The 22022-nt window shown below is 40.1% G+C and overlaps 1 protein-coding gene across 4 annotated transcripts in view, besides 14 other annotated features; it reads right to left on the bottom strand.

Moving 5' to 3' along the window:
• Positions 1-186: part of a mobile genetic element that runs on past the window's edge.
• A 21-nt stretch (positions 187-207) lies between these two features.
• Positions 208-535: a mobile genetic element.
• A 1426-nt stretch (positions 536-1961) lies between these two features.
• Positions 1962-2761: a mobile genetic element.
• Positions 2762-3592: 831 nt separating this feature from the next.
• Positions 3593-3746: a mobile genetic element.
• A 312-nt stretch (positions 3747-4058) lies between these two features.
• Positions 4059-4673: a mobile genetic element.
• Positions 4674-5290: 617 nt separating this feature from the next.
• Positions 5291-5615: a mobile genetic element.
• A 577-nt stretch (positions 5616-6192) lies between these two features.
• Positions 6193-7467: a mobile genetic element.
• Positions 7468-7667: 200 nt separating this feature from the next.
• Positions 7668-8801: a mobile genetic element.
• A 302-nt stretch (positions 8802-9103) lies between these two features.
• The window catches only part of d4, a 36962-nt gene continuing 24043 nt past the window's right edge, over positions 9104-22022 (bottom strand). Inside the window, exons 4-6 of one of the 4 annotated variants that reach the window (NM_165425.3) lie at positions 10357-10447; positions 10006-10272; positions 9104-9953 (exon numbers count right to left, since the gene is read on the bottom strand). In NM_165425.3, coding sequence (NP_724405.2) covers positions 9175-9953; positions 10006-10246 — 1020 coding nt within the window. In that variant the 5' untranslated portion in view covers positions 10247-10272; positions 10357-10447 and the 3' untranslated portion in view covers positions 9104-9174. Of the gene's footprint in view, positions 9954-10005; positions 10273-10356; positions 11007-22022 lie in introns of those variants that run through there. The other 3 variants (NM_136319.4, NM_001273778.1, NM_165424.3) reach the window with 3 other exon arrangements.
• Positions 11764-12079: a mobile genetic element.
• Positions 13326-13612: a mobile genetic element.
• Positions 13627-13684: a mobile genetic element.
• Positions 13710-20381: a mobile genetic element.
• Positions 19583-19804: a mobile genetic element.
• Positions 20925-21384: a mobile genetic element.

The raw sequence follows: 22022 nt of genomic DNA, 5'->3' as shown, positions 1-22022 counted from the left end.
ATTCTAGGGACAAAGGCGCACACACACTTTTAAAAACACGTGTTGATTTTTTTTACATTATTATTAATATTGTAAATTTCTATCGATTTGCAAAAAAAAATTGTTGCCTCGCACACTCTAAAGCCCTAAAACTGCCACTCGCACAATTTTTCAAAATTTTAGATATTTTTTTATAATTTTGTTAGTCTTGTAAATTTCTATTGATTTGTCATGCCGACTCTAAGGCTTTAAAACCGCCCAAGACTGAAAATTTGTTGGATATTTTGTTATAATTTTATTAGTCTTGTAAATTTCTATCGATTTGCCAAAACACTATTTTCCACTCCCACTCGAACGCCCTAAAACCGAGCAAAAGTGCCACGCCCACATTTTTGAATAATTTTTGGATATATTTTCATAACATTTTTAGTCTTGTAAAGTTCTATCTATCTGCCAAAAAATTTTTGAGACACCCACTCTAACGCCTTAAGCCGCCCAAAACTGCCGCAATTTCAACTAGCTGAGTAACGGGTATATGATAGTTGGGGAAGTCGGCATACTAAATTTGTTGAAAATTTTGTATCATGTATGTTGAGCTAAGAAGCCTTTTTATTAGCTATTTTAAAGAAATGAACAGACGAGGCTTCTGTAGCGATTTCGAATAGCTGAATAGATAACCCAACATTTTTAGCCAGAGTAGAAATAAGGGCGAAAATAGTTACCCGAAGAGCGCTGCAGGAGGTGTCACACATACATACAATATAAGCGCATGACTGCTCGTTGTTAGAGGTACGGTTCCAACTATATCGAAATCGATGGGGCAACTGGTTGGACGACGGCTCTCTTGATAGCTACTCTGATGACGCTGTCCCCGCCGGATATGACTTCCTGGATGCGCTCAAAATGACATCTCAACGGTGGAATGTTGTCCTCCTTAAGCAAAACTACGACGCGACACTTGCGTTTCTCTTGGAATAGGGACAAATACTCGCAGCTCAATCCTTTCCAGGAGTGTTGTTGCATCAGGGTCACCGTTTACATCTGCCTTCGCGAAGATAAATGAAATTTTAAGTTCTCTACGACCGATAACTGTGAAGTCAACTCCCACCATGACGAAAAAATTGGTCTGGCTATGCGTCGTCCCATTCCACCTTAGCACTCCATAGAGATTGCAGAAAGATCATGTGATTTTCTGACAATTGGGGTTATTAGACCAAGTGGATCATACCATTTGACCATTGTTGACAATGCAATCCGCTTGGTGGGTCGATGAACGGACCCAGGTCCGAAACAGATATGCAGATATCTATACAAATGTCGACTTTAAAAAATCCAAAGCGAAGCACTATATTAAATTTTTTTTCTCAATTGTTGGAATTGTTGACCGTGCAATCAGGGCTTAAATAAAAGATCATTTCCGCAACACAGATTGGGATTTGGCTCGGTAGAAGTCTACTTCACATTTTAGTTTTCCGTATCAGCCATTTTTAATTATGAGAAAAAATACAATAAAATGTCCCAACGCGTCAGAGGCACGGAACACGCGGAACATTTTTGGTTTTGGCTGTGCACTTTTATATGCGTTTACATATATGTTTGTGTGCTAACCGAATGCTGGCAAACGACAGCGAAAAAATTTGTCATGTTGAATCAATATCAATCAATAACAAATCCGAGACTAAGCGAAAGCTTGGCCGCAACATGTAAACCTATAGGCATACGAAGTAGCTCAGCTGAATAGATAACGCAAGAAGGGCGAAAAAAAGGCTCAAGGGCGCTGCAGGTACAGTGGCTCGCCTATGCGTGCAAATTAATATTGTTGCATTATAATCATTTGAAAAAATAATTTTTATTTTATAATTTTTTAATATCCCTATTCGCTGAGAGACTTTTTCACTTATACTATTACAAGCCACTTTGAATTGCTTATCTCTGATTTGAAACTTTTCACGATCTTGTCCCGATGCAGACTGACTTCTAAGAGCTCAAAGAAGCTGGGTTCGGAAAAATCGAATTTTTGAAATTTGAAAGCTGGAATCGTTTGCCCATTTTTTGCCCATGTTTGCCCACCAATTAGTTTTTTTTGCCCACTTCCAGTTTTTGAGATATGAATTTTCGGAAATCAAAAATTTCGATTTTTTCAAATTTTTTTTTTAATCGCAATAACAGCGTTTGCCCACGTTTGCCCACCCTTTAGAATTTTGAAAAAATTTATACTTTAGAAAATATAAGGCTTTTAAGTTTACCTCGGTCTAATCAGAGAGTAAATCGTTTGCCCATCTCTTAAAACCAAATATTATCAACAAAAAACGTTTGCCCAACCATTATTATTAGTTTTTATCGTTTGCCCACCTTTTAAAAAACCTTTAAAAAAAATTGTTTTTCAATTGCCCACATTTAAAATACACCCAATTTCGTTAGCCACCTCTTTAAAATAAAAATTTCCAATAAAAAACGTTTGCCCTCCATTTAAAAATAAATAATTTCGATTGCCCACCTTAAAACTTAAAAGCCTTATATTTTCTATAGTATACATTTTTTCAAAATTCTAAAGGGTGGGCAACGTGGGCAAACGATGTTATTGCGATTAAAAAAAAAATTTGAAAAAGGCGAAATTTTTGATTTTCGAAAATTTTCGAACTTTTTCGAAAATTCATATCTCAAAAACTGGACGTGGGCAAAACAAACTAATTGGTGGGCAAACATGGGCAAAAAATGGGCAAACGATTCCAGCTTTCAAATTTCAAAAATTCGATTTTTCCGACCCCAGCTTCTTTGAGCTACTTCTAAGTCTTATATTATAATCCACTCGACCTCGGCCAGAAGCTTTTCTTTAGGATTTTCTTGAGCTTTTAAATATGTTTAGGATATAAGCTTTGCACTTAAATTTTTTCACAGCGCAATAAGTTGATCATGGCTTGGTCTCCAAGTGGATATTTGTGTTTACTGTAAGTTTGGTTATTTATAGGGTGGCTAAGTGATGGCGACAAAAAGAAGGGCAAAGGAAATGCTGCTGAGATTGGAGTTTAAAATTTGCTTATAAACTGGGGCAGAGTGCTAAATTTACGGCTTGGATAATTGAAAGGGTTGGATAATTGAAATACTGATGAGATTGTAGTTTGAAATTTGTTTATTAACTGGGCAGAGTGCTATATCTACGGGTTGGATAACTCGCATGTATAGGAGGCGATGGCGATCAGTTCCAAGCACCTTTCCTTCCTTTTTTTAAAATGAATTTTCTGTTATTATTTTTTTTTCACCTTGCTTTTGATTTTCATTTACAATACTTCAAAGTTCGAACCACTGTAATTGGTACGTTACAACTCCTACGTGGTTTAGGAAATAAAAAACAATACTCAATGTGTTACCACTATGAATAAAAGCCTCATAGTTCAGTTGCCAAACATCTTCTATGATGGTGGTCACGGTGTTTTACCTTCGTCTCCTGAATATTATCTAGTTTCCTGTATATATGAATGACTAACAGGTTTAATTCGAGATGGTCTTATTTATTGTCGGTTTGACAGTTAACTCGGGCACAACCTTGTCCATCAATAGAGTTACCCAGTAGACAGTAAATTGACATAATGGTGATCTATAATTGGGGAGTGATAATTGATATATCTACCAGGACGTAAAGGACGCGTCATCCGAAATTGAGGATCCAAACGGAGCTGCGAATTTGTAACCTTTACGTTCAGACTGTATATATACTTGTCTTTTTGAAAATGTCTTAATATCCTATTTATATGTGGTTACCGGAAATGTTTCTTTTAAGTGTAGTGATAGTGTTTCAACAGGTGGGCCCAATCCCAGGCAGGGTCATATCGGAGGATTAGAATGGAAACGAGGCCGTCGAACAAACCCTTACAGGATATCGCTCAGAACAACAAGGTCGGAAACAATTATGCAGATTTCTTTCACTGTTCTTCCTTTTCTTTAGCTTGTTTAAAGTCACGAGCTGTGGAGTCTATTGAGGCGCCAGTGTGTACTTTGGCGCGTACCTAGGATATTAAATTTAAACTGTGGAACAAGTGAGATAGTTCTTCAAGGATTTAAAAGGACTATCTTCTTCAGGGCCTGTAAAGAATATTTATTATTGATCAGTATCTATAGCAGAATCGATTTGATCAGGTCCGCCGAACCAACGTCGAGATATCAAGAATTATAAAAGGTATGAAGTTAAAATTATGAATACAGATTCCAGAGACCTTTTCTGATGTTGCCACTCCCACTATAAAGCCGCCCATACTTTTGAAAAATGATATTGATGTGATATTTTTTCGTTTTATTCAGGCAAGTCCCAGTAATCGTAATTTTTTTATATTTCGATTTGGGCCAAATCTTTCGATTTCGTTTTTAGGTGCTCTGGTTTTTCAACATTTTTGCCATCGGAATGTTTTGTAATGATCTTGGTACTTAATTTCGGCCAGACATAAGTGAAAAAACCGGAGCACTGATTTTGCGATTTCAAATCGAAATCGTAAAATTCTTACAAATTCGATTACCGTAGCACGCTTGATTATTTTCTACCGCTCCCAAGCCGCTATTAAACACAAAACATTTGTATCATTTTTCACCAATTTCTATCGATATGCCAGAAAAAATTAAAATTAAAAAAAATTAAAATTTCTACTTTGCACTTTCAATGGCTAAGTTAGCAGGTATCTGAAATCCGGGGAACTCGACTACAGATGTTTCTTCTAAGGTTCAGTCAATGGTTTCGAAATAAGCGCATAGTTTTGGATAAACTTTCTTAAGTAACATGTGAGTTCTAGAAAACAATATAGCTGGTTGAGAATCTGAGGAGTCTTACATTTCGAAATGGCACAGCTCTATTGAGGAGTCGATAAAATGCTTTTGTTCTTGATGACATGACCTAAAAACTATATATATCTGTAGGAACTGAGATTTCTTGATGTTGAGTTTAAGTCTATATTCGACACAATTTCTGTTTCCTCCTTTGCTGTGATGACGATTTAGATAAGAAGGCGCAATTCCACTATGGAATGGAATTCGAAAATGTGCACTTCTGTCTCTGAAACACCCCAGGTAAGTTCGACAAGCCAAAAGACAACATGTCGCAAATGAGCCAATACTACCTTGAAAATACCTTTAGCCAATAACTGCTTGATTTGTTCGCCGATTCAGAAGAACGAAAACTCGAGAAAATTGGCGATTCGTGACTTCAATTATTTTGGATTGCGTACTTAAATTCCACAAAAATTACGGATTTCATGTTAGACTGTACACCATGATTATTTTATGCCCTTGTATAAGGATCACAAAGTTACCCCCCTTTACCAATTTGTATACCCGTTACTTGTGGAGTAAAAAGGTGTACTAGATTCGTTAAAAAGTATATAGTAGGTGGAATGTAGCATATCCGATCATATAAATTATATATATTCTTAATCAGGTTCAAAAGCCCGTCGATCTTTCCCTGTCCGCCTGTCTGTTTAAAAGTCTCGATCTAAGGAACTATAAGAGCTAGAATGTTCCCAAACCCAATTTAACGGCTACAAGCTCCCACACTTTTGAATAAGGTTTTAATTTTTATACGTTTTATTGTTTGTTTGCTAACGGCTAACTGATAGTCGGGGAACTCGACTATAGCATTCTCTCTTGTTAATATTAAGTTTATAGTTACATTTTTTAGTCTAGAGCCAGATTATTGGAGCCGAAAGAACCCGACGAACCTGCACAAAGGAAAATTGGTCATGAAATCGAACGTATTTTTACTGCTCCGTTAGTAAGAAGTACACCCTATAAAGCTTGCAATGCACACAAACCGCAGATATCTATAAAGAACGCACTTTTGAATAATATATGTTTCAAACTAAAATATATTTTTGTATATTTGTCAACCGAATTGAAAAATTTTTTGGCCACCCCTCCTTTAATCACTCATATAACCAACGCGTGTAAAGTCGTGTCAAATACTTTTTTAAGCAGTAAACATATTAATCCAGTCAAGATCTAGCAAAACACCTTTTTGTTTATCTTCTTTTCCTCGAATTTTTCAATTTATTTAGCTGAGTAGTTGGAATTCTTGAGCACAGAAATTTATCTTGTTTTAGAAATTCATTTCATTATTTCTGTCATTGAATTTCAAAATTTTTGGAGACCATTTTTAGTAGTGAATCAAGAGTCGCAAGCGTTATTTTATCCTTTTACTATTTTTGTTATTCTATACTATTTTGTTTTTCCATTTCAATGGAAATTCGCGGAAGTCATTATGATTGCTAAGCCAAACAAACCGGAAAACTGCACGTCTTCATAGCGTCCCATTAGTTTGCAGGCGACCTTCTCTAAAGCATTTGAACGAATACTTTTAAGAAGAATGTTACCTGCACTGGACGAACTTAACATTATAACCGAACACCAGTTTGGGTTTAGAAGAGGGCACGGAACGACTGAGCAGTGCCACCGCATCACTCATGCAATAGTGAACGCAGTAGAAAATCAAAAATACTGAACGGGAGTATTCCTGGATGTCAAACAGGCATTTGACACAGTCTGGCATGAAGGTCTTCTGTACAAAATAAAGAAGAAAATAACCGCACCATACTTCTTAATTATATCGTCCTACCTTAAGAATAGAATATGTTCGCGAACATGACGAATTTTCAAGTATCTACACTGTTGAGGCTGGAGTTCCACAAGGGAGTGCTTTAGGTCCAGTGCTGTATACAACTTCCACAGCTGACTTACCGACTACAAATGCCGTTCAGATAGCAACATATGATGATATGATGATAATGCTATTATCGCCACGAGTAATGACCCGCGCGTTGCATCCAACTTAATTCAAGAAGAACTAGGGTTAATTGAAGCATGGATTAAAAAATGGCGAATAGCAAGTAAACGCACAAAAATCAGTGCAAGTGACATTCTCGTACACTAAACGGCTTCACCATACCAGTTAGTGAAACGGTGAAATATCTTGGAGTACATCTGGACAGGCGTCTCACTTGGAAACACCATATAAAAGCGAAGCAAACTTAGCTAAAGAAAAAACCAAAAAAAATGTACTGGCTCTTAGGACCCCGCTCTCAATTAAGCCTAGAGAACAACTTACGGCTGTATAAAGCAGTCCTAAAGCCAGTATGGACCTACGCGATGCAACTGTGGGGAACATCTGGCAACTCTAACGCTAAGAACAATCACAGGTGCTCAATGGTATATGACTAATGATGACATCCACAAAGACATGGAACTTCCCCTTGTTAAAGACGAAATAAAGTCAAATGCAGAGCGATACATAAGTAAACTACACGACCATGATAATGTCCTAGCACTAGGACTACAAGATGACACCAGCAACCGAAGGCGACGAAAAAGCTTTCATGTACTGGACCTGCCATATATTTTTAGAAATAGATAAAAATATGTAAATATGTATATATATGGATTGAGCTCACTGGAGCTCAATTCATACGGTGATAAAATTATTTATCGCTACAGATTGCAAATACAAAAAAAAAAAAAAAAACAAAATAAATAAATAAGAAAAAGCATTTCACCTGGAAGGAAATATTTCGGAGTGTAAAATATGTTTTGCATCTTTCCGTGGCTATTATTTGACTATTTTAAAGCAGGACTATGAAGTAACACAAAATAGGATATATAAGAAAACGAACGAAAGCAATGATACCGAAGTGCCTGAAAAGAAAAACCATAGAGAACCAACTTCAGATACCCGTTACTCAGCTAGTGTGAATGCAAAAGCGTAATTTCATAATTTTTCTAGGATATCGATAGATATTGGGGAATAAAATTAAATTTAAAAATTGTTAAAAATGTGGGCATGGTAGTATTGCGCGGTTTTAGGGCTGTAGAGTGGGCGTGGCAAAAAGTTTTTTGGCAAATCGATAGAATTTTACAAGACTAATAAAATTATGAAAAATTATCTAAAAATTTTTCAAAATGTGAAAAATGTGTGCCAACCATTTTTTTTTTTGCAAATCGATAGAAATTTACAAGACTTATAAGAATTTAAATAAATATCAACACGTTTTTCAAAAGTAAGGGTGTGGCAGTTTTGTGCGGTTTGGGGGCGTGGCAACATGGGTCAACTTGGGCTGCGTCTATGTCTCTAGAATCTGAATGTATATGTATCTCAACCTTATAGCTTTAATAGTTCCTGAGCTCTCGACGTTCATGCGGGCAGACGGACATGGCTAGATCGACTCGGCTATTGACCCTGATCAAGTATATATATATACCTTATATGGTCAGATATGTCAGGTATAAAAATATACTGACAGAATTTATAGACTGGTAGACCTTTATATATATATGCCTTTTGGGCATTATAAAGTAATAATAGTAATAAATAAATCAAGTGAGTTTCCCACTCCGATAAAACGTTTCACTGTCAAAAATATATATGATTAAGGCATTCGGCGAGCTCAATTAGGCCAGTGTTTAGCTAGCAAATTTCTAATCCTTTCTTTATGCTGAAACTATCCTTTTCTGAATATACTATTTGTAGCTACGAGCTACAGATTCTCTTATCTTTCACCAACTTATTTCTTTACACATTACACCTATTTTTCGGTTCCTTAAAAATAAAAAATCTATAAGCTCTAAATCAACGTTTTCGGGCGTTTTGATGGTTAAAGGAAGGGCGTGGCCAAAGTGTTTTTTGGAATACCTACAGAAATTAACAAGACAAACAATAAAATATGGGTCAACAAACTTGCGCTTTTATAGTTCATGATCGATTCGCTATGATCCTGATCAAGAACATATATATATACCTTATACATTCGGAAACGCGTTCTTCTGCCTGTTACATACTTTTCAACGAATCTAATCGTTATACGGTTATATTTCCTTTTAATTTGGCCACTTTGTAATTCAAAAAGCACACAGAAGAAACATTTATAAAATATAATAAAAAATAAAAATAGCGAGGATTAAATTAGCAGACTTTAATTTCGCCAAACTACACAATAATATATATATAATTTTTATCAATTGAACTCTCGATATATGTTGCTAGTCAAGTGTCTTTACCTGTGTAAAAATTAATTAGGTTACTTAAACCAAAACTGATAAAACCCATACAGGCGCATAAAAAGAAAAATAGAAGACCAAAAAATTCAACAAACCAAGTAAAATGTACGTTTTTTATATTTATGAGAAGATTAACTTATAATTGGTGAATTATTAATGTAGCTTATTAGCTTATTTAATCTTGTGGAACTCCTCCATGCATAGCTTGCAGCTCCAAGAACCCTCTGGTGGAGTCACAAGCGGTGGTGACAGGCAGTACATATGGTATCCCCGGTCACAATCGTCACAAAATAAAAGTTGATCGTCATTATCAGAGGTCCCACAGATGGAGCAGTACTTGCATTCAATGCATTGCCAACGATAACGTTTTACCGATATAATCATATTTGCCGTGAACTGCAGACACGATGGATGACCGGAACGACCACAGTCCGAGCACGATACTAGCTCTTCGGGCATATTGGTTTTTTTATTTTCTCGTTGATCTCCCAGACAAAAGTCACAATAAGGTGATGGTTGCGCTATGTCACGTTCTACACGTTGTTTGACCTTATTACCAGTAGCAAACACCGTTTGATTTGTTCCTGTTTGCACCGGATGCGCATTGCAAACATTTGAGGTTGTCAGGCCCGCGTTTATGGCAACCATTGTTGCTAGGGGAATTGAGTCATTGGAAGCTCCAGCATCGCTTGAAGTCTTATCGTACGACGACGATATGTTTGTTGGCAGTATGAGTCCTGACTGTGAATTGTCGTCATTTATGGGAATAGGCGAAGCTGAGTTGGAATGAGATGCATAGAGCCCAGTGCTAGCGACAGCAGCTGCAGTACATGCTGCATGTGCGACAGCGGCGGCAGCTGCCGCTGCGGCTGCGGATGTATTTGCACTATTTCCACCGGCTCTACGTTTTCGATCAGATTCTCCCTCAACGGCGTTCTTTCGACGATTGCCTAGGGTATCAATAACGTTTACAATTCATCAGCTTAATAAACTTGTACTCACCACCACCTTTACGTCCCCGTTTGGGAGTACCCTCTACGTTTGCATTTGTTCGTCTAGGACGCGAACACTTTTTGCGTTTGCCCCGGCTGGTGTAAGACTCATCAAAATCGTTATCTGAATCAAAGTCATCCTCAAATTCATCGCCATGATGAAAATGTGATGTGTCCATTTCATCGTGGAACCATTCTTTTTCGACGTTTGCATGTGAGTCCTTACTATCATTATCTCCTGATGCTCCCATGGAGTTGCCATCCGTAGCAGCAATGGCTGTAAATAAAAACCCATAATAAATATAAATGTCAGATGTATAAAATATTGACTTTCATCCGACGATAAGCTGCAATTTTTTACCTGCGCTTTCAGCTAAGTGAGGATTTTGTGGTACAGCAACGCCAGACGAAGGTATATGATGGTGATGCTGATGCGTTTGATGGTGGGAGTGCTGAAGGTTGTGCTCGCGATACTGATAGGCTCGGAAACTTTGATTCGGGTTAAGTAAGTACTGACGTTTTGGTTTGCGCCACCGAGACGATGGATAAGTGTATATCTGACCATGTCGAAGACCTGGCATTCGCTGTTTTTTTTTCATAAAGAGGGAGCAATGTGTCTGTGCGACACCTGTCTGGGGATCGAGGAATGGCATGCGAAGTCGACGTTCAATGCATAGACGAGTGTTGAAATTCTCGCTGTTTTCTAGAATCTCCTTGTACTTTTCCTTGTCATTTAAAAAGTTCTGAATTTTTTCAAAATTGGCAATGTTTACTACCAAAGTTTTTTCGTACGCAGATTTGGAAGCCATGTTGATGCCGAGTGGTAGCCGCAGGAATTATTTGGTTAAGCAATAGCTAAACTAAAGAGCTAAATTGTCAACATATTTTTTTGTCATTGATAAAATTTATGTTTCTTCACACACAATTCAAGCTGATACAAATAACAAAATATAGAATTGTTATGGGGCACTAGGCAAGAAGTACAAAATTAAATATTTAGAAAAGGTGTGAACGTATTTCTATTTTAAAATAGATACAAAATGTATATCAAAGTTCTCGACCATAGTTATAATAAGTTATTTCCACAAGTGCTCCCTAATGCGCAATTCACAACTTCTTGATACGTAACAATAAGTTAACATTAACAATAAGTTCTGTAGCAAAAGTTCTTGATCCAGTGCTAAGAAATAAACATTGCATTAAAAGAATTTATTTATTTTTTTTTGTTTTTATACCATTGATGCTATATTTTTTAATTCCGAATTTTTATCGCATTGAAGGAGAATTTTCGGAGTGTGAAAGTCTCTTAATGCTTAACGGCTGGTCATATCGTCTCGAATTAGTCATGTTCAAAATGTACTGAGTTTGACTTTTAAATAGTTATTCAAAATTTTTTTTAAGAATATATGTTATTTATCCAATTTAGCCATATTGATGAAAATGATAAACATAACCCTCTTCATGAAAACCACTTCTTTATTTCTATTCACACTGGTGAAATTTATTCAGTCGTTTTGAATTTGACAATTCTATTTGAATTTTTTGATGTAGATGTATAGCAAGTGTATTAAAACAAATACAAAAACATTTAAAACACGAAATCAACACCGCAGGGGTCGATAGTTAAATCGAAGTTTTAAAGTCTGTATACATTAGATATAAATTTATTAAAGATCAATCATTCGCCAGAAGTTAAACCATAGGCGTTGGATCTCATTAAATTGTACCGCAAACTTCCTTGACAAGGATACCATCTGCTCCATTTCTAAACCCGCTACTCGTAGACTAAAAGGGTACACTGGATTCGTTAAAAAATAGGTAACAACCCGAAGGAACGGTTTCTGATCACATAAAGTATATATATTCTTGATCCGATTAATAGCCGAGTTGAATTGGCCATGTCCGTCCGCATGAACGTCGAAAGCTCAGGAACTATTAAAGCTATAAGGTTGAGATTAAGCATGCAGATCCAGAAGCATTCACAAACTGCTTAAGACTGCCAGGCTAATATATTAAAAAAATGTTTTGATATTTGTATATTTTTCCGTTAGTTTTGTAAATTTCTATCGATATGCGAAAAAAAAGTAAACGTGTCCGATCTGATAAATTAAGAATTATAGATCAGGATTATTCTTGGACGCTCGTACCAGTAAGTGTATATTAAAAAGTTGCCAGGATCATTTATTGGGCAACAAAATGTAGCGATAATAATCGGAAAATCGTCTGTATCCGTGGAAAGTACTGATCGAGACCAGAATGGCGGGATTTTGGCTTGGATACTTTCAACGAGTGTATAAAAGGCGGAACGCTGGACGAAGGCAGGCACGAAAACAAACAAAATTCTATGTGCAGTACCGTGAAAATGAAAAAACGGTATTTTTAAGCACCTCAGAGTTCCACGCTAAAGAGTTAGCCAACCACAGGGGCCCGCCATGAAAAGCAGCCGAAAAAAATTTTGGCCTCAAACCTCACATATGTAAATTAACTTTTTGCGGTATAAATTATTTTAAAAAATAATTTTTTATTTTTTAGTATTTTTATTGGTGTTAAACTTTTCAACTTATCACTTTATTACAAGACACTTATTGTTATCTATTTATACACTAATAAACCGTTCTTTTAATCCTCCCGAATCAGACTGATCTTCAAATTCTGAATCCTAATCCAATCAACCTCGGCCAGAAGCTTTTCTTTGACACTTTCTGAACTTTTGATAAAAGCTTTATGCTGAAATTATTCCACTGCATTGTGAAATTCAATTATGCTGATCGATGCAGTTTTTGATTGAAGCGTAATAAGTTGGCCGTGGTTTGGTCTCCAAGCGGAAGCTGTGTTTACGTTAAGTTTGGGTTATTTACTTTAGCGAGTAGCTAAGCGCTGGCAAAGGCAATGACAAAAACAAAGACAAAGGAAATGCCGACGAGATTGAGAATTGAAATTTGTTTATAAACTGTGGAAGGGTGCTATGTTTATGGGTTGGATAACTTGTACATCGAATGTACCATACAGATCCACAATTCATCACCCTTGAAGAACATCACAAAATCGTCGCAGAGCCTAATTGTTTCGGCTGCACAGCCGACTCTCATGACGGTGATCTCTCTCCTAAAAATTCTAAGCGATTAAGATTGATGTTTTTAATCAAGGCGAGGAAATATCATCGCTCTTTCATGAATTGCCGACTTCTAAGCTAACGCTTTCAGAAGTGCGCATCGGAACATGCAAAAGCATTTCTCAGCTACTAGCTGACAGCTAGTGTAAATGGGAACGAGAACATTTTTTTCTGGGATATCAATAGATATTGGGAAATAAAATGAGAAAAAATTAAAAAAAAAATTTCTTAAAGTGTGGGCGTGACCGCTTCGCGGCAGTTTTGGACGGTTTTAGGGAGTAAGAGTGGGCATGGCAAAAATTCTATAGAAATTTACAAGACTAATAAAATGATGAAACAATTTTGAAAAATGGTTCTAAGGTGTGTGAGTGTCAGTTTTCTGTGGTTAGCGGGCGGAAAAGTGGGCGTGGCCATATGGGTGAACAGACTTGCGCTGCGTTTAGAATCTGTATGCTACTCGGCTATTGATTCTGATCAAATACATGTATACTTTATATATATATATTTTTTTTCTCTCTCTTCTTATTTACAATGTGTCTTAAAAAAGTATGATAAGTAAATTTATAATTAATCGTAATCACAAAATCTGTGAAATTAAAATGCAAAACGAAATTCGTGATCAACGTCAACGTGAAATAGACGAGCGTCGGCTCTCTTCAATCAAAAACAACGCGTATTTCTCGTTCGTTTCTACGGAAACGCTCAAGCCCTTTCAAGACCAGAGAGCGAACTCTTGCTCTCCGTCGTTGCCAAGCACAGTTCCAAAATCTTGGAAATCCACAATGCCGCAACCAACAACAAATTACACACATACTCCGTTAACCATTGTAGGCAAGCCTACAATCCAAGTGGCCGCCCGAATTCGGTCATGCAGACTGGATCGCTACGTTTTTGCAAAACGTCAACGGAGTCCGCAACGTACAACAGGTAATAGAGCCAAAAAAAATTGTGGTAGCGAAATAAAAACTACTACTACCAACAATAAAAACATGATTGCACTGCTAGCAGAAAACGCAAGCGAGGAAGCTAATAAAACGACAGATAGGATATCTAAAAACCAAAGCCTTCACCAATATCCAAGAGATTACTACGAACGCTAGCAAATAAAATAGTTCGGATAATAATAATAATAATATCGCAAACAACAAATGTCACGTTATACCTCTAAGAACCGGAAAAATTAAAGAAACTAAGCTTCAGGTCAAAACCGAAACCAGTTTCATGCGGTTTCGAAGTTTTTAAACAAAAACGGAAAAAATATTACACGTACCAACTCAAAAGCAGTAAGGGCTGCAAGTGGTACTAAAAGATATGTGGCGCCCAGACTGAAGCCCGGTCTGGCATCACGGCGAAAACAGGTACTAACGCCAAGACCTTTCCTGGAGGACGATATCTTCTGATATCGTCAGACTGGACACACTAAAACTTCAGCTCCGCGCGCAACAAGCTTACGGCATAAAACAACAAGATATTGTACTTAGTAATTAAATAAAGCGGTAACTACATAAGTTACTATATTGGTGACCCCGCAATAAGCAAAATGCAGAACACCGGAGATTGTTTGCCTGCACCGCCCACTTCGCCTGACTCTGGTGAAATTCAACGCGGCAACAGCGCAGGCACCGTTATTCCTGTCGTCGAGTCGGTTGCCACCATCAAGCTACCGCCATTTTGGAAGCAAAATATGCGGTTATGGTTTGTGCAGATCGAAGCGCAATTTCAATGCAGCCGCATTTCTTCAGATAACACGCGCTACTACCATTTAATCAGTGCTTTGGATGCTGATATAATGACTGAAGTATCTGATGTTCTGGCGCAACCCTCGGAAGTAAACAAATACGAGCACCTGAAGGAGATTATTATCAAGCGATTTACGGAATCGCCGGACAGACAGTTGCAGCGCGCTTTACTGGAGCTTGACCTTGGGGACAAGAAGCCCTCGCAGCTCCTTCGGCAAATGACAACACTTGCTGATGGTCGCGCGTCTGCAGACGCCTTGCGAGTCCGCTGGCTCTCTCAGCTACCGCAGCACGTACAACGGGGCTTGAAGCTCCTACGCTCAGCAACTTTGGAAGAGCAAACTGCACTCGCTGACGATCTCATGGAAGAGGAATCGGGTTCTTTTGTCATGGCTGCTGGGTCCTCCTCGGCACAATTCAGAGGTAACACCCGCGAATACGCGCCGGCTGCTGACACAAGTGTCGTGGACGACTTGAAACGCGACATCGCTGCCATCAAGGCCTCTTTAACTCTTCTGCAGAACATGCAGCCTCCCAGCCATTCTCGCTCAGCCGATCGCAACCAGCAGCAACTCCGAGCACCACGTGTCTGCTTTTATCAAGCCAAATTCGGACCTAATGCACGAAAATGCTCCTCGCCCTGTGCCACAGCAGGGAAACTAAAGAAGCTGTCACCTGTTCACCTGACTTCACATAATCGATCGTAATACCCACATAAAATTCCTTATCGACTCCGGATCAGTCATCTCACTTATACCTGTTTCGATAATCAAGGGATTGCATCGTCGCAAAGACGACTTCAAACTCTACGCGGCCAACACGTCTATAATTGATACTTACGGCACGCTAAATCTAACTTTTGGTCTCAACTTACGGCGTAACTTCACCTGGTCGTTCGTCGTTGCGAACGTCCAATCAGCAATCATCGGAGCAGATTTCCTCACGCACCACGGCCTCATCCTCGACCTCAAGGGTAAACGCCTTATGGATCCCTCAAAAGCTGTTTCGACCAAAGGAGAAGTTGCAGAAGCAAAACTCTACAACGTTTCTACAATCAACGTGCAAAGTTCCAGTGGAATAGATCGCCCGTACTCCAATCTTCTTAGTCGCTTTGTGCAGATCACACGTCCTAATGTGCCTTTAGCAACCCGCATTCATAACGAGGTTGCGCATTGCATTCAAACAACTGGCCCACCTGTTTTCGACAAGCCAAGACGGCTTACAGGCGAAAAATTAAAAGCGGCACGCCGAGATTTCGATCTCTTACTCCAGCAAGGAGTGATTCGTCCCTCCAGCAGTCAATGGGCCAGTCCTATTCATTTGGTCCCCAAGGGGAGCAACGAATGGCGTACTACTGGGGATTATCGCAAACTTAATGCGTCCACTATTCCAGATCGTTATCCGATTCCCCATGGGGAAGACATTCTTCAACGTCTGCATGGATGCTCGGTTTTCTCCACAATCGATTTGGTGCGTGCCTACCACCAGATCCCAGTCGCTCCAGATGATATTCCGAAAACAGCCGTCACTACACCGTTCGGCCTTTTCGAGTTTGTCGGCATGCCACCCGGACTCCGCAATGCAGCGCAAACCTTCCAGCGCCACATGGACAACCTGCTTCGTGGCATTCCATTCGTAGGATGCTATATGGACGACATCATCGTGTTCTCCACAACGCATGAGGAGCATTTGAAGCACCTCCAGACAATCTTTGAGATTTTGCAGAGGAACCACCTCCAAATTAACCCTAAAAAGTGCCAATTTGGTAAAAGTGAGGTTATTTTCTTAGGGTTCCAAGTCAACGCGAGCGGATTCAAGCCCCCTGTTGAGCGCACGCAAGCAATCAACAATTTTCCCAAGCCTCAAACTATCATGGAATTGCGCCGGTTTTTGGGAATGGTCAACTATTACCGACATCTCATCCCAAACGCAGCTCAGGCTCAAATCCCGCTCACAGACTACCTAAAAGGCGCAACCAAAAATGACAAGCGCGAAATAGCCTGGACCGGCCCTGCGGAGAGTGCATTCCAGGCCTGCAAGCAAGGAATTTTACGTGCCACGTGCTCTTCGTTCCTTTCCCCATCGGCTCACCTCGCCCTTAAAACGGACGCCTCCGATACAGCGATCGGTGCTGCTCTCGAACAACTAGTCGGCAACATTTGGCGTCCCATCGGGTTTTTCTCGAGGAAACTATCTCCGGCAGAGCAAGGCTACAGCACGTATGTTCGCGAGTTCCTGGCTATTTTCGCTGGTATCATCTATTTCAAGCACATTCTAGAGGGTCGTCCATTTATCATCCAAACCGACCATAAACCATTGCAATACGCTTTCAGGCAGAAAGCAAGCAAAGCATCGCCTCGACAACTCCGCCAATTGGATTTTATCTCCCAATTCTCAACGGAGATAGTGTACAATCCCGGGGAAAACAACGCAGTGGCAGACGCCCTCTCACGCATCAACACCATAAGCATGCCGTCTAGCTTCAGTGCTCAAGCGATATTCGAGGCCCAACAAACCGACGATGAAATGGCTGAGCTCTCTCAAACCACGTCCCTGGGTTTACAAGTTAGGAACATCGACAACCTAGACATCTGGTGTGACATCTCGGGTGGACGCGAGCGGCCATATTTACCCAAAAGTCTGAGACGCCAAGCTTTTGATGCAGTACATGGATTGGCGCATCCCAGCGGCCGTACAACTGCAAAATTACTTAAACAGCGGTTTGTCTGGCCAGCAATTAACCGTGATGCCACCCTCTGGTCTCGACAATGCGTTCCTTGCCAGCGGGCCAAAATCCATCGCCACACACGCAGCCCGATGGAGAAGATCGATGTTCCTGACAATCGTTTCGAGCACATTCACGTCGATCTGATTGAACTTCCCACAATCCGTAACTTACGCTACTGTCTTACCATCATCGACCGCTTCAGCAGATGGCCTGCAGCTATTCCACTATCCAATATCACCGCGGAGACTGTCGCGACAGCTCTGTATATACAGTGGATCTGCATGTTTGGCTGCCCACTCACTATAACAACGGACCAGGGAACTCAATTTGAATCCTCATTGTTTGCTGAGCTGGCTAAATTAATTGGAGCCGAAAGGATTCGTACAACCGCATATTACCCTCAGTCAAATGGCATCGTGGAGAGATGGCACCGAACCCTCAAGGCCGCCCTGATGTGTAAGTCTCACATAGCATGGCCGGATCTCCTACCTTGGGGTAGGGCTGCGCTCGGCGTTTAAGGCAGACCTCCAGTCATCGCCAGCCGAAATGCTTTTTGGCACCACTATTCGTATCCCCAACGAATTTTTTAAATCGCACACTCAAACCGCCTTCAGCAAGGATCACCGACTAACCGAGCAACTACGTCAACATATCAGGGCAGCCCGACCTACTCCTGCAGCGCATCATGCTAAACCACCTGTTTTCATTTGTAAGGACCTGAGAACTTGTACGCACGTCTTCAAGCGAGTGGCATCTGTTAAGAAACCACTCGAGCCGCCTTACACGGGACCTCATCGGGTAATACGCCGGGTTGATGACAAGTTCTACATCATCAGCATTCATGGACAAGAGAAGGCCATATCAGTCGATCTCCTCAAGCCTGCCTTCTTAGCTGAAGCTGACGCTTGCGAAGACCACCACGAGGATCTACCGACTGACCAACAGATTTCGCAGCCACCTAAACCGCCGAGCCCTGCACCTGCAGCTCCAGAATTTATACCGTTACCTTCACCACCTGGCGAAGTCACTGGAGGGGGAGTAGATGTGGCGCCCAGACTGAAGCCCGGTCTGGCATCACGGCGAAAACAGGTACTAACGCCAAGACCTTTCCTGGAGGACGATATCTTCTGATATCGTCAGACTGGACACACTAAAACTTCAGCTCCGCGCGCAACAAGCTTACGCCATAAAACAACAAGATATTGTACTTAGTAATTAAATAAAGCGGTAACTACATAAGTTACTATAGATATTGAGCCTGATGTCACACCCGATGAAGTTACGAATGCACTTCACGAAAAGGGCTTTAAGGTTAAAACAGATATTAATATTCTTAATAAAGATAAGAAGCCCCAGAGCGGTTGGGTTGAGCTAGACCCACTAGCCAAACATTAAAGAGAAAAAAACTGTACCCAATTTACAATCTCCAATTCTTATTACACCGTAAAATTACTGTAGAAGAACCACATAAGCGTAATGGTCCAGTACAATGCTCCGACTGCCAAGAATATGGCCACACATATTGTACCCTTTCTACCATCTGGCACTTCCCGGCTAATAAACTTGATCGAAATGTGTACATTGTGTGCCAATTTCCGGGGATCTTAAGAGTCGCATGAACAAACGAATTGCTTCGGCAATTGAAACCCTCTTCCTCCAGTCCTCCCTTCGTATATGTTTGTGGAATGCGAATGGGTAAGCACCATAACATCCTAAACCCGAGCGTTGCCTCGCCCGTGGACGATACACCCTGCCCCATAACATCCTAATCCCGGCCGGGCCGACTTGTCGTCCGTCGTCAAGGAGCAAACAGGACAACGGAGACAAGGCGTTGCAGGAGAAACGCCGCATGAGCAGCGAGATCGCCGGAGGCTTTATCCATAAGTTGGTAGAATAAATCGACTATAATAAGAACCTTTTGCAATCCGTAGTGAGCAGACATAGAAAATTTGTTCGTTACACTATGCCTAACCTACTGATCCACTGAATTTTCCTCCGAACGAAATTGAAAAATTATCAAAGAACAACTAAATCCAAAAAAAAGCACCTGGCCATGACTGAATATCTCCAAAAATGATTATAGAGCTACCAAACTGTGCTGTACAATTATTTTCCCAACCAATGGAAAAAGTTCACCTTATTATGATTCCAAGGCCAGGAAAAGATAGAACGCAGCCATCACCCTACAGACCAATAAGTCTTCTTTCATGCATCTCCTTGAAAAATGACTCATCATTTTTTGCTGTAAGGTGCAATGCGAATACCTCCGAGAACATGCGAAGGGGAGTCCCTCAGGGTAGCGTTTTTGGTCTGACACTGTATCACAACTGACATCCCTACAAGTGATCGAACAACACTATCAACTTTTGCTGATGACACCGCAATTCTCAGCCGATCGAAAAGCCCCCTGTAGCTGTCCCCCATTAACTCTAAATAACGTCCAAATTCCACGAAATGATTCAGCCATTTACCTCGGAGCTCATCTAGACAGAAGATTTACTTGGCGTAAGCACATTGGAGCTAAGAAAACGCATTTGAAGCTGAAAGCCAGTAGGTTTCACTGGCTTATCAACTTACTCTCTCCACTAAGTTTGGACTACAAGGTGCTGTTATACAACACAGTTGTATAAAAAACCATAAAATCAATATGGACATATGGATGTCAACTATGGGGCAATGCATGCAACTGCAACATTGAAATAATACAACAATCAAAAATCCTGCGAACAATAACTGGTGCGCCTTGAACCTACGGATTCCAGTTGTAAAAACTGAAATTGTTCAGCAGAAGGCTAAATACCTAAAGCGACTTGCAACGCATCCAAATCGATTGTCCAAATCACTTATAGAAGTGAATAATCACACGCGCCTACAACGTAACGATTCACCTGCCCAGATGCCAAGACCTAGGCAATTTAGTATAACTTTATAATTAAGTGAGGAGATTAGGTTTTGTGATCTTAATGTTAGTCTGTATATACCAAGAGAAGATTCAATAAAATATCACCACCCCTAAAAAAAATAATGGCGTTCAGGTATGCGATTGCAAACGGTTTCATTTCCGGTCGTTTTATCGTGACTAACGCTTTTCGGAATGCCCCCAAACGGCGTCCACGCCTGGCTGTGAAGGCAGTGTAATGCCGGTTTTATCTGTCAATTGGAATTTCCCAGTACCAGACGTCTGATCTATCGTTTATCTTGGCCTTTTAGTCCACTTATGGTCTTTAGTCCATCCTCGACACTAGGTAGGCGTCATGTTTGTCTTCTCTTTTAGTAGTCGGAACTGCACATTCTATGGCCTTTCCTTTTCCTTCTGCTCTTTATTTTCATCCGTTACGTATACCACATTTTTTTTTTTCGCACGGGTCCCACGGCCGCACCTCCCGCCCAACCGACTGAGGGGCGCTGCCGTGTATCGTACGGCACAATTCGCGAGAAGATTTAGACGCGATACACAAAAGAGAACAGGAACGAGGAAATAAATAAAATGTAAAATAACTATATTAAATATTACTGTTAGTCGGATCTAATTATGTAATAAAAAAGTTGAAATCGATTGTTTTAAGAGCGGCAGAGAGTCAAGATTACAGATAATAGGATAAAGTCTTTTATAGTCAGAATATAAAACTCTGTAAGGGTCATGCAACTCATAGTTAGATCTACAATGATTTAAGATAAGGGGTATATAGTTTCTAGTGAATCTACTTGGAACCGAGAAGTTAAGCCGACTAATCAAGTCGGGACTCTCAACATCCCCACGAATAAGCTTACAAATAAAGACTGTTCCAAGCATAGTTCTACGGTTAGCTATGTCATGATTTTGTAATGCCCTATACTGTCTCGACTAAATGTTGTGGTATCGCATAATAATGTTGATGGATATCCGTCAGAATTGCAATCCCTTGCTTCTACAAATCCTATATATCCGATCAAGTTTTCCCTCGTCCGTGCACTCGGTTAACACGAGCTTCCTAAGCCGGATTGCTCTCATTCGTTAAAATTCTCATAGCCTCCGCTACTAAGTCTCAACTTGTTCTTCGTATCTGGCCAGCAATAAATACTCGAGTAATTTTGTTTATACCTGCGCGCATTGCTGATTGTGGTGTGTGTCTGGTTCCACCAGTCAATTGCGACTGCAAGATAAGTCGCATGATATGCAAAAACTGGTGCTCCTGGAATACCGTATCTTGTCAACCAAATGGTACATGTCCCTGACATGAACCAACCTCGGACACGGTCGATGTTGCCTACTTCAACCTTTCTTCCCACTTAGGTGTATTTCAATGAGTCCATCTCCGGTATCCAAATTGAACACATTGGTACTGTACCACGTCAATATGCGTCAAATTTTCACTACTCCCGATTAGTCGAGCACGATTTGTGACATACCAGTACGATATATTCTTCTTTTGGAACCACTTTAACAAGTTAGGACGCCACTGTGATGA

Source organism: Drosophila melanogaster, chromosome 2R, assembly GCF_000001215.4.
Source record: "Drosophila melanogaster chromosome 2R".
Taxonomy (NCBI): domain Eukaryota; kingdom Metazoa; phylum Arthropoda; class Insecta; order Diptera; family Drosophilidae; genus Drosophila; species Drosophila melanogaster.
Note: the sequence above shows the minus strand (reverse complement) of the source record. Positions and strands in the feature narration are given on the sequence as shown.